Genomic DNA, 17,685 nt, shown 5'->3' with positions numbered 1-17,685 from the left:
GGAAGATAATTAGTACATTGCATTACCTTTATATGCCACTTTATAGGTTTTTCTCATGCACACACACCTACAGTGAGATTTTTTTTTTTTCCTAACTGCGGCTTAATAATTGTTATCCTCATTATGAAACTGAAGTCGCAGGGGTTAAATAGTTTTTCTCTCAGGTCCAAAACTAGCAAGGACCTGAGTTTGGATAGTAAATCCCAGGGTGTTTGTACCCAAGCCTACTACACACTTTGTCTTTTATATCATCCAAGCAGGTATGGTAAACATGCTCACAAAATTATTTAAGGCTGGATTCGCTATAATCTTAGAAAGAATCTGACCAATGTGCAGTGTGTCATAATTGTTGGCTTTTAATGGTCCATGGACTTAAAATATCAGAAGAAATACTATTAATGTGAGTGCTGATTATGTCTTTCAGGATTAACTTTGGAAACTAAGCTCTTCATGCCTGATGCGGTGGGGATTTTTGTGTGTTTTGGAGCAATAATATAGGCATTATAGCCAGTTAGGCTATTGTCCACTAGCCTGTGACAGTTTTCTGCAAATAATAGAACAAGAACCAGTCCTGTGCTTCACAGGGAGACAAGTGGTTAAGGTTTCCTCTTCTACCATTTTTTAAAGGAGCTATTAGATGGCTGGATTTGTGAGGATGTCCCTAAGATCCCCTGGAAAGTGTTAGGTGTATGGGAATGCCAGACTCCAGTGTGAGAGGAAGAAGTCTGTAGTCCTCTAAGCAAAGACCAGAACACGGAGTAGGTACTTGACCAATAGGTTACCCTCTTTCCTTCTCACCTCAGGGCCATGCCTCCAGTAGAGATTCAGAGAAGGCCATTCTTCGAAGAGGAAGGTTCCTCCTGAGCACTCTGGAGGGATTTAGAAATGCCTGCAGGTGAGGGGCCCTCTGTGGTCTGATGAAGTAGTAGTATGGAGGGTGGGTGTAGAAAGGAATCGGACAGAGGATGAAGCTCTAGAAGCAACACTTGGTTTCTGATGCTTTGCTGTGTAGTGAGAGGACTTTGGCTGGGATGGAGGTTGGGGATGCGTGTGGGGTGTGGAATGGGTATGTGGAGGAGGTTTCTAAAGATTCCCTCCTGGCGAAGTTTTTGTTACTGTGCTATGAGGTTGTATCTCACTCAGCTTTGTTCCTCTTCCCAAGTAACCTAGTGCTATAGGTGTTCACTGAATGCTTGTTGGATTAATTCAGTTCACATTAACAAATATTTGTTGTATCTACTGTGTGCCAGGCCTGGTGCTAGATAGTGGGAGTAGAAAGGTAAGTCAGATTAGCTCCTACCCGCAAGGAGCTCAGTCTCTTGGGGAAGAGACAGTTTTGTTTATATGTGTGGAATTCATTACATTGTCACAAATCTGGGGAAGGCATTCCAAGTAGAGAGAACAGCATATGTAAAGGCAAAGAGATGTGAAACAGCAAACAGCATGGTATGTTCAGGGAAATACATGTAGTAGGGTGGATGAGTCATGTGTTATGGGAGAGAGGGTAGGGAGCACAAAGCTGAAGAGGTGACCAAAGACCAGGTTCTCCCTCACTGAGGCCTCTGGAATTTTCTCCAGATCTGCTGGTAGGGATACTTTCCCTGAGCCCTGAGCTCAGGTATCCCTCTAGGAGGATGCTTCTAACCTTTATGTTGCATAGGTAGTTGTAGATATACCCACACATTGATTTCTCAGGTTGGCTGTGGAATTCCAGAACGAGCCTTCAGCCCAGGAGAATCCATTCACAGCTCCCAGTGCTGAGAAAGAAGACACCTTGGAGGCCTTCTCAGAATTTCTTCTCAGTGCCTGTGACTCCTTGTGTATCCCCATGGTGATGGTGGGTTTTCTGAGTCTTGGACAGCATGAAGCTTGGGGAGGAGAAGAATGTGAGAGCAAGCCAGGCTGAGAGGCACAAGACAGTGACTCGACTACTCAACTGGACCTTCTGAGAGTCGTAGCAGTGTTGTTCTTGCAGCCACTTTTCCTTTGGTTTTAAAATCACAGTATAGTGTTCTGTTGTAAATAATAGATTAATAGATGCCTCTTAAAAAGTAGAAAGCAGTAATAATAAAATAATAAATAGGTAATGTTTATGAAGTGCTAAATGCCTTATATTCATAATTTAACCCTCCCAGTGATCCTGTGAAGTAGGTCCTATCATTTCCCCCAATTTAAAGATGAGGTTGTCATTTTTCTATGGTTGTAAAGCAAGTATATGACAGTGCTGAGGTTTGAACCTATGTGTTTTTCTGCTTAGCAAAGAGTAGCAGTCAATGTCTGATCTAGGCTTCACTAAGGAGCACATATGTGAGTTCTGTAAAATGACAGGTGAGAGACCTGAAGAGAGCCCTGGTTTGAGCTGACTTGAGATGGAGATAGCAGGAAGAGCGGGGTCCAGAGCTGTTGACTGCGCAGATGACCTTGGGTGAGTCTCGTCCTGTTTGAGGTTTGGACATCCTGTGAGCCTGTGAGGAGCCACTGTTAGTTGAGAAAGGACACCTCCAAAATACCCACTGGGAACAGTAGGTGGCAGCAGGGGAGCATCCTCTGGATCTGACAGTAGAGAGCCTCTTTTCCTTGAAGAAGCCTCTGAGGCAGCATGCCAGGGTCTTCAGGTGGGTAACTCTCAGGAGCCAGGGGTTGCAGCCCTGATTGGCACACACTAACAGTAACCCTTCCTCATCTGCTCTGCCTTCCTCCGAGATTTATGAAGCGTTAGAGCTAGATCTAGAACTAGATCATAGAATTATTGTATTATTCTTGCTTTCTACTTTTCTGTATTTTACACATTTTCTTTAATGAGCTTGTATTACTTTTCTAGTGGAAAAAAACTTGGTTTGAAAACCAAATGAAAAGTATCTGTAAGAACCATGTCCCTGAGGCCCTGCCTATTTACACACAGGGAACTGAAACAGCGAGAGGGGAGAGGGTGACTGACCCAAGGGCACACAGCGACTTCGTACAGAGCTTGAAATAGAACTCAAGTTTCTCTACTCTTAATCCAGAGCTCTGTCTACCATATCAGGCTGCCTCATGATTCTGTTCAATGATCACATGAAAAATAAACGTGAAGGAAGTTTGTAAACTAAATTATTATATGTTAGAAGCATGAGCGTCACTCTGCATTACAGTTTAGAAAGTGCCTTTTACACATGAGATATCATTTGTTTCTGGGAGGTAGGACTTGTTATTTCTGTTTTACTCTTTGGTAGAGGCCCGGAGAGGTAACGAATCTTGAACAATATATTAAGTGGCAGAAGACGTAAGCCTTGGATGCAGGCTTGTGACTTCAGGTCCCCTAGCGTTTTTTGTGCCCTTGAAATGAAAGAATTTAGTCTCCCATTGCTAGATGATGCAATTTTTGCTGATGCTCTTTCTTCTTCAGAGGCTCAGTCCTGGAGGACTGTGCTCTCCCTCTTGGTTCTTTGCAGAGGTACTCGGAACAGGCCACTCATCCAGCCTTGATGGAGGTTTTCCTCTCAGTTCTGCACAGCCTTTTTGTCATCGTCCCCCACATGAAGGAGAAATTCTCCAAGAAGCTTGGTAGGCAGCAGGCAAGTGTGGAAGTTGGGAGGGAGGCAGGCACCTTAGGCAGCTGCTCTCAGGGTACTTAAAGAGTGCATAACCTGTGGATGGGAGGCTTACGTATTCATTCAGAATCAACATCCACACTCTGCCTAGTGTTGAGTGGAAGGGTATATCATCCATCAATCAAAAGTCCTTAAAGGCAGTTCTCAAATTAATTGATACTTCTCTGAGAATGTCAAGAAGGTTCCAGTTCAGAGCCCACAACAGACCTCCTTCCCCTAATTACTCTCATACTCCACATTCCCTCAGACCTCACAAGATGTTTAGTGTCTCTGGCTCCTGAGCACTGAATGACAGAAGTATCCCCAGTCATTGTGACAACTGAAAAATGTCCTGCGTACTTACAAGTGCCTTATAGAAGAGTGGTAGCACTCTGTGTGAAAGTGCTGTCTAACTATACGATACTGAAATGCCTTCCTAAAATTGAACCCAAGTGGCTCTTGACTCCTTCAGCCTTCTCCAGGTCTTCTTGCATGTATTTGTTTTCCTCCCTCACTAGTCATTTTTTTCTCTTCAAAATATAAACCTTCCTTTCCCACGTCTCCAGTTTTCATCCTATAAATACCTCAATTTGCAGAATAAGCCCAGGAATCAGAGTCAGAGTCTCCTTTATCCTCCTCAGAAAGTGGTAGTGATGGTGAGAATGGGAAGGGGAGATAGCCAAAAGCAGAAAAGGGAGTGGAGAGAATGGTAGTAATAATTAATAACTAATGATAGCTAACATTTATAATATTAAACTCTTACTATGTGTTAGATACTGTTGTAAGTGCTTTACATGTATTCATTCATTTAATTCTCAGAAAAACCCTAAGGAGCATGTACTATGATTATCCTCATTCTGCTGATGAGCACACTGAAACTCAGGTTGGACAACTTGCCCAAGGTCACACAGGAAGTGGTGTGCCCAGGATTCAAACTTAGGGAATCTAATCTGGCTCTAGAGCCTGCTTTCTTAATCTTTATGCTATGCCTGCCCCTTATCATTATCATTTACTGTCTTTTCTTTTATTCTTGTCACATAGCATGCAGTGGGAAGTCTGCCATGGAGAGGTAGCCAGGGCTCAGTCATGAAGGGCCTTGTTGACCATGTTGGGAATTTGGACTTTATCTTGGGAGCATTGAGTCTTAAAGAAGGAGAGTGACAGGCTCAGATTGCTGTTTCAGAAAGATCCTTCTTGGAACAGTGCGGACCATGAGTTAGAGGGAGGCAAGATTGGAGGCAAGAAGTTCAGCCTCTTGCATTAACTCAGGTTGGTGTTAGGAACTAAGGTAGTATGTGTGTGTGGGGGGGGTGGGCTGTGGTGGAATGATTGGATGTAGGGCATGAGGGAGAGGGAATAGTTTAGGGTAATGCCTTGGCTTCTGGCTGCCGTCTAGGTGGGTGGTGGTGTTTTTTATTGAGTGGAGGCTCCCTAGAGGAGGATCTGGTTTGGTAAGGCAGTAGAGGGTGTGATCAGTTGGGATCAGGATACCTCTGAGATGTCCCAGTGGAGCTTTTTGGTGGGTAATTGACTATGTCTGAGGTCATGGGAAACATCTGGTCTTAAATATAGTGTCACTTGAAAGAAAAACGCACAATGTAAGAGTTGTAAGTTAAGTTTTATTTGGGGACCTTGCTGAGGACTATAGCCCAGGAGACAGCCTCTCAGATAGCTCTGAGGAACTGCTCCAAAGAGGTAAGCGAGAAGCCACAATATATATGAACTTTTTTGCTTGGAAAACATGTAGTCAATCATAAAAAGATTACTGCTAGTCAAAAAAAACGGACATCTCAAGTTAATGATTTTAGTGCCTTTTTTTGTGTATGGGAAGATGCAAGAATCGGGGGTCATTTGAAACTTTTCCTTAGATAGCCATCTTAACTATCTAGGGGCCAGTATATCCAAAGCACAGAATGTTTCCCGTTTTTCCCCATCCTGACTTCCTCTCAGGGCGCACTGTCGGTGGGCTGAGCAACTGCATTGGCTAATGGCTTGATCCTTGTAGAACTGGAAGAGCAGGCAGCGTTTTTTTCTTTACAATAAATATAGAAGTTTTCAGCATCCAGCCTTTCAATCATTCAACAAACATTTATGGGGTACCTACTACATGAAAGGCACTGTCCTAGGGCAGAGGAGGTAGCAGTGAACAAAGCAGACCCCTGTCCTTGTGGGGCTGAGTCTCTAGTGGGGAGCAGGTGAGATTCCTCATGGTGAGTGTGTAAAATGAGATGATCAAAGGACCAAGACAAAATAAAGTATAATATTTAGTGGTCAGGAGCAACAGATTACTCCAAAGTCCACTGGTAATGAATGGTTGGAGAGGTAGGAGGAAACCCAGGAGGGGATGACATTAGGGAAGCCAAGTGAAGAGAGTTTTGTAGATGAGGGAGTGGTCATGAGTGTCCGATGCATCCCAGAGGTCAAGTAAGACAAGGACTGAAAAATGTACATTGGACTTGGCATCATGTAGGCTGTTGGTGACCTTGGCCAGAGCGGTTGCTGTGAGTGGTTGGGGTGTAAGCCAGACTGTAATGAGTTGAAGAGTGAGTGCAGGGTGAGGCAGTAAAGACAAAATAGGCATATCTTTCCGTAAGTTTGGTGTAAGGGGGGAGGTGAGAACTGGGGGTGTAATTGGAAGGGGACATGGAGTTAGGAAGGATTTTACTACCCCCTAAGACTGGAAACACTTATTCTGTTAGCAGCGTATACGAAGGAGCAGTAGAGAGATCCAGGGGTACTCAGCAGAGCAAGGTCCTTGGAAAGGAGAGGGGCCAGGATCCAGGGCTGGGGAGTTGAGGGGCATACCTTTTGCAGTTGTCTGTATATTTGATGTGGGATTTTGAGGGAGTTTCTGATTGATGGTCTGGGTCATCCTGGAGAGGTCCCTTGTCGCTTTTCAGAGGTATCTTTGTTCTCTCTAGGAGAAGAACAGAGTACAGGAAACCCTTAGGAAGCTATTCCATGTAGGAAGTGGGAGGAACTCCTAGGAGAGGGTAGGAGGCTGTGTGGAAGAGGGGAAAAAGTAGGACCTTTGTGATTAGCACATATGGGTTGTGCAATAACCATCCCTTGTTTATTGACATTGGGCAAATTAATTTTCTTATCTGCAATGTCCTCAACTAGAACATGGTGATAATAATGGGAGTGAAATGAGACAACATATGTAGATTTCCTGAATGAGTGTACCTCTTAGTCATTGTGACAATTGACATATACTCCTTTCCTTCCCTTCATCTGCTCTTTCTGCTTGCCATACTTGAAGAGCCAAGAGAATCCAGTCTGGGGGTGCTGAATGGGTGCAGCTTCAGAAGTGTAGATCTCCGGCGGGGCAGTGGTGCAGAGCAAGGCATGTAGAGAAATTGTGATTACAGGGAGATCTATGTAGCCTGAAGCCAGGTAGAACAGGGTCAGGGCCCAAACGGCAAGAGAAAAGAGGGAAGCAGGCACTGCCAGCCAAGAGGGGGCAGAGACCTGAAGTCGGGGGTGGAGAAACTCTGGATCCCTGAGAGTCTGCACCACGAGGAACCCTTCCAACAGGCAAACTGGGCGTTCCCCTGCTGAGGGAGCCATGGGTTAAACTGCTGTCCTGGAAAGTTGCTATGAAACTCTGAGGAATTAATTCCCTACCAGAAGCCCTGCGATAGAATAAGATTATCCCCAGCCCTGTAGCTGGTGTAGTGGGAGCTCTTGTCAAGAATCCTGCTTTTACAGGGACCAAGGATGGACAGGACAGAGGTCAGTTTTGACAGAGAGCTGCATGGCAGGGTGGGGTGGGAGCGGGGAGACTAGGAGAGTCAGGCAATGCAGGGGCCTGGGCCAGGGTCACTGGCTAATGCAGACTGTTCATCAGAAAGGAAGATGGACTTTTATTCAGTACCTACTCTGAGCTAAGTATTTGTTAGATCTTCTATATTCATTTATTTTACTTAGTTTCACAACAACCTTCGAGGTATAGATATCAAAACTGAGTCTCAGAGAAGTTAAATAAGTGTTCCAGAGTCACACTTCTAGATAGTGATGGAGCACATTTCAAACCTGGGTCTCTGTGACTCCAGAACTAGTACCACCCAGACTTGGGAGTTTCTGTAACAAGTCTAGTTTAAATTGCTCTCTGCTTTCTTCTCAATTCTCCCAAGCTGCCTCATCCTTCATACAGCTGACCCTGGAACTGAAGGCCAGGTTCTGCAGCGGCCTGAGGTATGTATGGTCCCAAGGGGACAAGTGTCCTTCTTGACTGGACAAGTGGAAATTTCTGATTGGTGTGGTTTAGTCATAGGACCTTGGGGGGGATTGACACAGTGTGGGAATTGCTCAGCAGCTGATGGTACAAGCTGGATGGGCTTCTGTAGCTTTTACTTGTCTGGTTCTGATAAGACTTTCATTCCATGTGATACTTGGATGGGCACCTGTAACATCAAAACTGGAAGGGCTCTTAGAGATCATTTGTCTAACCCCTCATTTTACAAACAAGGAAACCAAGGCCCTCACAGGGTAATCGATGCTGTGTCCATCAAGAGAGAGTCATGTTCTAGTTGCTGCCAGCCCAGCAATTCCAGAGGAGAGACTCTCTTGTTCAAAGTAGAGAGGTTGCTGCCTCAGTCTGTCTCTTTAGGTTTCTAGGACAGCCTTCCGTGCCTTCCCATTTTTGATTTGCCACCTGTCTGTGCATTTACTCAGCAGATTCCACTTGTTACTGCCTGCAGTCCTCAAGGTGACCTCAGTGCAGTGTCTAGCTCTCCTTCCATATCTCCGAATAGAACACCAACATTCAGGAGGGAATACAGGGATCCACCTGGATTCAAAGTCACAATTTTGGATGTTTGTAGTTCTCCTCAGCTACCCATTTTGGATTCAACAGCTTCCTCTTTTTCTAGTACTCCTCAGCCCTTTCCTGACCCAGGAGGACTTTTTTGTTTTTATGTTTTATTTTATTTTATTTTATCTTTTTAATAAATTTATTTATTTTATTTTTGGCTGCATTGGGTCTTCGTTGCTGCGCACGGGCTTTCTCTAGCTGCAGCGAGTGGGGGCTACTCTTCGTTGCGGTGCGCGGGCTTCTCATGCGGTGGCTTCTCTTGTTGCGGAGCATGGGCTCTATGTGCGTGGGCTTCACTAGTTGTGGCGCGCGGGCTTAGTTGCTCCATGGCATGTGCTATCTTCCTGGACCAGGACTCAAACCTGTGTCCCCTGCATTGGCAGGCGGATTCTTAACCACTGCACCACCAGGGAAGCCCTATATGTTTTATTAAATTGGAGCTTAGTAGCCCTCCGTGATTTATTTTTTTCAGGAAATTTTTAGTGAATGCCTATATGGGCCAAGTGCCTAAGTTACATCTGTGGGCAGCAGGTTCCATATTTACTTTTCACAGCTACCTCCAGACCTTCTCTACCAGGGCCATGGTTAGAATTTCACTGGGCTCTGGCACAAAGCAGTGGTGCCCCAGTACACGGCAGGGGTAATGCTGTCCCAGCCAAAGTAGCAATGTCCTCTCTTGTTCTATCTTCCTCTTCTCCCACTAAGTCACTCAGCCCTAAACCAGGTGTGTTCCAGTTTCCTCTACTACATGTGCATCAACCTCCTCTCAGCTCCAGAGAAGACAGGACCACCTTCCCAAGAAGGTAAGATGCTGTAGTTTGACCACTCATGAGGTCTGTGGTGGTCTTTTAGAGTCTGGATGCCTTGCTGATTGGCTGGGTAGTGAGTCAGTACAGTAATAAGAAACCTTTGCTTGAAGCTACCCAGAGGAACCATGGAATCATGGAATGATGGAACTGTAGGCTGCTTCCTAGGGAGGTGAGATAATAAATCAGAAAACAGTGGAATCCAAGCCTCTGGGACCTTTAGACCTTAAGGGTTGAGAAGGACCCTAAAGCTCAACAAGTCCAGTTCCTCCCCGTGACCAACTTCTCTGCATCGTCCCTCACACCAGGCCTCTTGCTCTCTGCCTGTTACCTCCAGAGACCTTTGCTCAAAATATCTTGAACAGCCTGTTTCATTTCTTCGTTCCTTCATTCAAGAAATATTTCTTGAGCATCTACTATGCCAGACTCTATTCAAGGAGCTGGGAATAGGGATACAAAGTCCTGTTCTAATGGAGTGGGAGAGGCAGACAATAAACACGTAGACATAATGTCAGGGGTGGATGGGTGCTATGAAAAAAAATAAAACTAGGTGAAGGGATGGGGGTGATGGAAGGAGGAGGTACACGTTAGATAGGGTTTTCATGAGGAGGTGAGGAGGTGGCATGTTGGCGGAGGTCTGAGTGAGGTCAAGGAGTCCCATGCACCATCTAGGCAGGGGGAGCGGCAGATGCAGGGCTGAGAGCTGGAGGTTTTCCCTTTTGCTGAGTATTAGTTGAGCTTCTGCAACATGTCAGGGGAGGCCTAAGTGCAGCTGCGGATACAGTGATAATTACGATATGTTCTCTGCCCTAAGGAGTTCCTCTATCCTAGACCTCTCCCTCTTGCTATAACATAAAACAATTTAATCATTGTTTTATTCATTCATTCAACAAATATTGTGCCTTCTTTGTGGGTGACATTTGCTGCTGGCTGTGTTTCCTCTTTTTACATTTATGAAGATGTTGTCTTCTCCCTACCGACTTCCCAAACCGCTCTTTTTCCTTTATCTTTCTCAGACACTATGCTGAGAGAGACAGAAGCACAGGTGAGCATTTTCATTCCTTCCAACACGGCTTGGCTCCTAGTTCTCTCACTGTACCAGCCACTCCTCTCTGCTCGGTGTCCAGCTCTGCCTCCTATTCAGGTGTGGTCTGGCCTGCACAGAGAATGACATGATGACTTCTGCCATGGTGGCAGCCTCATCACAACAGCCTCTAGTGTTCACCAGCACCAGCCCCTGCTGCAGGCAGCTCCCTCTCTTGTTGGAATAGGAGGGGCCCCACATGTCTGCCCCCTCAGACCCTGAGATCTTGTCATATCTCAGATCACCAGGAAGAGCAACCGACCTTACTTACATGCAGACTGCTTCTTTCTTTTTTTTTTTTTTAATTTATTTATGGCTGTGTTGGGTCTTCGTTTCTGTGCGAGGGCTTTCTCTAGTTGTGGCAAGCGGGGGCCACTCTTCATCGCAGTGCACGGGCCTCTCACTATCACGGCCTCTCTTGTTGCAGAGCACAGGCTGTAGACGTGCAGGCTCAGTAATTGTGGCTCATAGGCCCAGTCACTCCGCGGCATGTGGGATCTTCCCAGACCAGGGCTCGAACCCATGTTCCCTGCATTGGCAGGCAGATTCTCAACCACTGCGCCACCAGGGAAGCCCTGCTTCTTTCTTTTATGTATGGATATGCGAGGCTCAAGGATATTAGTTTTGTTATTATCACAATGGTCATAGTGTGCTTTGGTGGAAAAAGCCCTAAGCTTAGAATTAGGAAACCTGACCTGACTCTGCTAGCACATCGCAGTGGGACATTCTCCATCTCACCTTCCACTTGGCCGTAGGCCCACTGCACTGGCAGGATGGACCCTTTCATTTGACCTCTAACTTGGCCCCCTGCTTTCAGTCTCTCATCCTCCAACCAGTCTTCACCAACTGCTAGAGGATCTATCTGAAAATCAAGCCTTAACATCTAAACTACCCTGGCCTTCAACCGTTGTCTCCAAACATCAGGCTGTGGGGCATAGTCCGACAGTGATGGAGTTTTCTCTGGTCTATGGTGAAATTTGGAAAATAAGGGTAATGTAGTGAATTTTCCATAAAGGTGACTTTATTCAAAATTTAAGCTCTGAGGTCCTTTTCTTTCATATTCTTTTGGTATTCAAATGTTCTTTCTTTTAAGAAACAGAAGTTTCATAAGAAATTTAGGAATCTGCTCTCAGGATAAAATCCAAATTCTCTACTCATCATTCAAGGTCTTTCACAATCTAGCTACAAATTACATCACACAGTTCCACACCCCTAGCACTCCACATCTATGCACTGATGGGCCAGTCACACTGAACTCCTTGCTGCCCCTTATACACAACTTCCTCTTATGCCTCCAGGCTGCTGAACTCCTTGCTTCCTGGCTCAGGGAGTCTCTTCCCTCCTTTCTCTGCCTGTTTTCTCTTCACCCTCCACAGTTCCCTCCTCTTTGAGCTTGCCCTCCCCGTTGCAGGTGGCGTGAGTCACTCTCTCTTCCACGCTTGAACATGGCACTGATCACATGTCCCGTAATTATCCATCTCATTATGTGTGTTTTCCCACCAGCTGCCAGCTACTGGAGGTAGGGCCCATGTCTCACAGCCTGGCCTAGAGTAGCCAATCAATGGACATTGTCAAGTGAACGAATGTATCCATGTCCTTCCACATGCTACCTTTAGTCTCTCCTGGTAGAGAGGAAGAAGAGACTGATTTCCTTTTATCCGGCATGTATCCTTGCTACCCTGTGCAGTACTCTATATGTAGTAGACACTCATGTGCTCATTACCTGCTCTCCTGTGTCCTTTGTGTGATTTTTCTCCTGCTTGTTCCCTCCCCAGAACTCTCTGCAGTGTCTGAGCTTCTGCAGCATGGGCTGCCCCAGATAAGCAGCAGGAGCCCTGAAAGCCTTGCTTCCCTGTCGGATCGCCAGTATGTGGAGGGAGCCACTCGCCAGAGACAGTACTGCATCCTGCTCCTCTTCTACCTGGCCTACATTCACGAGGACAGGTCAGTGCTCAGAGCTGGTGGCTGACAGTTGGTTCTGGAACCTACATCTTTAGCCAAGTTCAGTTCAATAAATGTTTACAGAGGCATCCTCTCCAAGCCTGGTGCTGGGCACTGGGGACACAGAGATAAGTGAGAAATGGCTTATATTCTTCAGGGGCTCACATTTTGGAGAGGGGGTTAAGACAGGTGGGTAGTCTGTCTAGAGACAGCGGCCTAAAATGCTAATGAGAATTCCTTGATATCCCTGAGGGTGTTGTTCGTGCACCAAAAAAAAAATGTCAGTGGCTTACTTTGGTTTTAGGAATTACTATACAATTTATTAAAATTTAAAAACAAAGGACTATTTTCTGTTAAGTTTTTAAAAAAATAATTTATTGAGGTAAAATTTACACAATTAAATTAACCATTTTAAAGTGAACAATTCAGTGGCATTTAATATATTCACAGTGTTGTGCAACCACCATCTCTATCTAGTTCCAAAATATTCCCATCACTCCGAAGTAAAACCTCTTATCCATTAAGCAGTCACTACCCATTCCTTTTTCTCCTCAGCTCCTGGCAACCAACAGTCTGTGTTCTGTCTCTATGGATTTATCTATTCTGAACATTTCCTATAGATGTGATCATACAGTATGTGACCTTTTGCACCTGGCTTCTTCCACTTAGCATAGTGTTTTCAAGATTCGTCCAATGAGCATTATGTTTGTAGCATGCATTGGTACTTTATTCTTTTTTTATGGCTGAATAATATACCGTTGTGTATATACACCACAATTTGTTTATTCCTTCATCCGTGGCTGGACATTTGGGCTGTTTCCACCTTTTGGCTATTGTGAATAGTAATGCTGTGAATATGTGTATACATGTATTTGTTTGAGTACTTGTTTTTCTCTTCCTTTTCTGTATATACCAGGTGTAGAATCGAGGAGTCATATGGCAATACAATGTTTAACGTTTTGAGGAACTTCCAAATTGTTTTCCAGAGTAACTGTAATCCTACCAGCAATATTTGAGGGTTCCAGTTTCTCCATATCCTTGTTAACACTGTTGTCCATCTTTTTGATTATAGCCATCCTAGCGGTTATGAAGTGGTTTTTGCACTGTGGTTTTGATTAGCATTTCCCTAATGACTAATGATTTTGAACATCTTTTCATGTGCTTCTTGGGCATTTTTATACCTTCTTTGGAGAAATTCAGATCTTTGGCCCATTTTTATAACTGAGTTGTAAGAGCTCTTTATATGTTCTAGATACAGGTCCCTTATAAGATATATGATTTGCAATTTTTTTTCTCCCTTTCTGTTAGTTGTCTTTTAACTTTCTTGATGGTATCCTTTGAAGCACAGAGTTTTAAATTTTTATTAAATCTAATTTTAAAAATTTGGGGGGGGATGAAATATGGCTGTTTTTTCTGTTGTCATTTATGCTTTTGGTGTTGATTCTAAGAAACCATTTTCTAACCCAAAGTCATGAAGATTTACTCCTTTATTTTCTTCTATAGTTATTTTCTTTCACAATTTTAGCTCTTACATATAGGTTTATGATCCATTTTGAGTTAACTTTTATGATGGTGTGAGGTAGGTGTCCAATTTCTTTTTTTTTTGCATGTGGCTTATACAGATGTTCCAGCGCCACTTGTTGAAAAGATTATTTTTCCCCCTTTGAATTGTCTTGACACCCTCATTGAACATCACTTGACCCATGTGATAGTTTAAAAGTTTTTCTCTGGACTTCCCTGGTAGCACAGTGGTTAAGAATCTGCCTGCCAATGTAGGGGACGTGGGTTTGAGCCCTGGTCCGGGAAGATCCCACATGCCGCGGAGCAACTAAGCCCATGCGCCACAACTACTGAGTCTGCGCGCCACAACTCTTGAAGCCCGCACGCCTAGAGCCCCTGCTCCGCAACAAGAGAAGCCACCACAATGAGAAGCCCACGCACCGCGACGAAGAGTAGTCCCCACTCTCCACGACTAGAGAAAGCCTGCGCACGGCAACGAAGACCCAACACAGCCAAAAATAAATAAATTTATATATACAAAAAAGTTTTTTTCTTATTTTAAAACTCGTGCTTGGGGCTTCCCTGGTGGCGCAGTGGTTGAGAGTTTGCCTGCCAATGCAGGGGACACGGGTTCGAGCCCTGGTCTGGGAGGATCCCACATGCCGTGGAGCGACTGGGCCCGTGAGCCACAACCGCTGAGCCTGCTCGTCTGGAGCCTGTGCTCCGCAGCAGGAGAGGCCGCGATAGTGAGAGGCTCGCGCACCGCGGTGAGGAGTGGCCCCCGCATGCCGCGGCTGGGGAAAGCCCTTGCACAGAGACGAAGACCCAACGCAGCCAAAAATAAATTAATTAATTAATTTAAAAAAAAAAACAAAAAAAACCAAAAAAAACCCCTCGTGCTTATTGTAAAAACTCAATAAAAATGATTGGCTATAACGTTAAAATACTTCCCCATACACCTGCCAGAGTTAACTACTATTAGGTACCCTCCGTGAACTCTTCTGTGTGTTAACACAAATATACGGACTTCCCTGGTGGCGCAGTGGTTAAGAATCCACCTGCCAGGGTGGGGGATGCAGGTTCGAGCCCCGGTCCGGGAAGATCCCACGTGCCGCGGAGCAACCAAGCCCGTGCGCCACAGCTACCGAGCCTGTGCTCTAGAGCCCGCGAGCCACAACTACTGAAGCCGGCGCGCCTAGAGCTCGTGCCCTGCAACAAGAGAAGCCACCGCAATGAGAAACCCCCGCACCGCAACGAAGAGTAGCCCCCGCTCGCCACAGCTAGAGAAAGCAACGAAGACCCAACACAGCCAAAAATAAAAACAAAACAAAACAAAAAACAAAAAAACACACAAATATAGTTTTTTTTTTTTTTTTAATATACAGAATGGGATATAATACAAGGTCTTCAACTTGCTTTTTAACTTAACAATGTATCTTGGACATCTTTCCATGCTACTACATGTATTAATAGGTCTACCTTATTCTTTTGGTAGCATAATATTTATATTATGGTTATTATCCATTTTCTTTTTAGTTTTTAAATAAACATTTTATTTTGGAGTAATTTTAGATTTACAGAAAAGTTACAGGGAATACAGAGTTCCCTTATACTCTTCACCCATTTTCTCCTAATACATAACTGTGGTACATTTATCAAACTAAGACAGTAACATTGGCACATTACTATTTTTTCCAATTTTTTAAATTGTAAAATACACACATAAAATTTACCATCTTAACTATTTTTAATGTACAGTTCAGTAGTATTAAATACATTCATAATGTTGTGCTACCATTACCACCATCCATCTCCAGCACTCTTTTCATCTTGCAAAACTGAGACTCTATACCCATTAAACAGTAAGTCCATTCCCCCCTGCCCCCAGCCCCTGCAACCACCATTTTACTTTCTGTTCCTATGATTTTGACTATGCTAAGTACTAATTATAGTGGAATCATACAGTATTTGTCTTTTTGTGACTGGCTTATTTCACTTAGCATAATAGCTTAAGGTTCATCCAAGCTGTAGCATATGTCATAATTTCCCTCCTTTTTTGCACCGAATAATATTCCATTGTATATGTATATACCACATTTTGCTTATCTATTCATCTGTCGATAGACACTTGGGTTGCTTCCTTTTTTTATCTATTGTCAATAATGCTGCTGTGAACATAGGTATACAAATATCTCCCTGAGTCCCTGCTTTCGATTATTTTGAGTATATACCCAGAAGTGGAATTGCTAGATCATCTGGTCGTTCTATTTTTAATTTTTTGAGGAGATGTCATACTGTTTTCCACAGTGGCTATACCATTTTACAGTCCCACCAGCAGTGCACAAGGGTTCCAATTTCTCCACATCCTCTCCAATACTTATTTTTGTTTTTGTTTTTGTTTTGATAGTAGCCATCCTAGTGGATGTGAGATTGTTATCTCATAGTTTTGATTCGTGTTTCCCTAATGATTAGTGATGTTGAGCATCTTTTCATGCGCTTATTGGCCATTTGTATATCTTCTTTGGAGAAATGTCTATTCAAATCTTTTGCCCATTTTTTAATCAGATTGTTTGAACTTTTTTGTTGTTGAGTTTTAGGAGTTCTCTATGTATTCTGGATATTAATTCCTTATTAGATATATGATTTGCAAATAATTTCTCCCATTCTGTGGGTTGCCTTTTTACTCTGTTGATAGTGTCTTTTGATGCACAAAATTTTTAAACTTTCATAAAGTCCAGTTTGTTTATTTTTTCTTTTATTGCCTATGCCGTTGGTGTCATAACCAAGAATTCATTGCCAGAGTCAATGTCAAGAAAGTTTTGCCTTATGTTTTTTTCTAAAAATTTTATAGTTTTAGGTCTTAAGTGTGGATCCATTTGGGGTTATTTTTTTTTAATATCGTGTTAGGTAAGAGTCTAACTTCATTCTGTTGCATGTGGAAATCTGGTTTTCCCAGCACCATTTGTGGAAGAGACTGTCCTTTCCCCATTGAATGGTCTTGGCACCCTTGTTGAAAATCATTTGATGATATATGTGAAGGTACAATACTATTAACTAAGCTTTATTCAGATTTCACCAATTTTTCCTCTATTGTCCCTTTTCTGTTCTAGGACACAATCCAGGATACTGCATTGCATTTAGTATTACCTATTTAAAAATGTTTAATTTTGGGGGGTCTTAATCTGATAGGTGAGACATAGGGTAGAAAATTTAAAAGATATAAAAGGGTATATAGGGGCTTCCCTGGTGGCGCAGTGGTTGAGAATCTGCCTGCCAATGCAGGGGATACGGGTTCGAGCCCTGGTCTGGGAAGATCCCACATGCCGCGGAGCAACTGGGCCCGTGAGCCACAATTACTGAGCCTGCGCGTCTGGAGCCTGTGCTCTGCAACAAGAGAGGCTGTGATAGTGAGAGGCCCGCGCACCGCGATGAAGAGTGGCCCCCGCTTGCCACAACTAGAGAAAGCCCTCGCACAGAAACGAAGACCCAACACAGCCATAAATAAATAAATAAATAAATAAATAAATAAAATTTAAAAGGGTATATAGTGAAGTCAGTTTCCTCCTCATCCCCATCTCCCTTGCATGTACAAGTATAGACGTCTCCCTCCCCCAGAAAGTAACCCATTGAACACACAAATGTTTAATGATAAATACGAGAAGGGTGGACTGGCTCCCAAAGCAGGGCCTCCTGAACCCCAGAAGCATCATCCTTCTCTTTAACACTGCCAGTCCAGCTGCCTGATGCTTTACCTTCTAGGTGTGAGTGAGGAGTCTCTGGCCTCTAATAGAGCCTTGCACAAAGCATAGAACTATGTGCTATGCATGTTTGACGATGCTTTGTTAAGTATATACAACACACTCTTTGTGCAAGGTGTCATTAGATTGTGGACATGCTTTGACAGAAGGACAGTGGCTGAGGGAGGATGTGGCAGGGCAGGACAGCCATCTCTGCCTTTTTCACTCAGAC

General features: G+C 44.0%; 1 protein-coding gene across 1 annotated transcript in view; it reads left to right on the top strand.

The window, feature by feature from the left end:
- Positions 1 to 17,685, top strand: part of MEI1 (meiotic double-stranded break formation protein 1) — a 65,779-nt gene that overhangs the window by 15,755 nt on the left and 32,339 nt on the right. The window contains exons 13-18 of the mRNA XM_061205107.1: positions 804 to 895; positions 1,696 to 1,837; positions 3,432 to 3,543; positions 7,706 to 7,766; positions 9,091 to 9,188; positions 12,051 to 12,219. Coding sequence (XP_061061090.1) covers positions 804 to 895; positions 1,696 to 1,837; positions 3,432 to 3,543; positions 7,706 to 7,766; positions 9,091 to 9,188; positions 12,051 to 12,219 — 674 coding nt within the window. The remainder of the gene's footprint in view (positions 1 to 803; positions 896 to 1,695; positions 1,838 to 3,431; positions 3,544 to 7,705; positions 7,767 to 9,090; positions 9,189 to 12,050; positions 12,220 to 17,685) is intronic.

Source organism: Eubalaena glacialis, chromosome 11 (genome assembly GCF_028564815.1).
Source record: "Eubalaena glacialis isolate mEubGla1 chromosome 11, mEubGla1.1.hap2.+ XY, whole genome shotgun sequence".
In the NCBI taxonomy this organism is placed as follows: domain Eukaryota; kingdom Metazoa; phylum Chordata; class Mammalia; order Artiodactyla; family Balaenidae; genus Eubalaena; species Eubalaena glacialis.
Note: the sequence above shows the minus strand (reverse complement) of the source record. Positions and strands in the feature narration are given on the sequence as shown.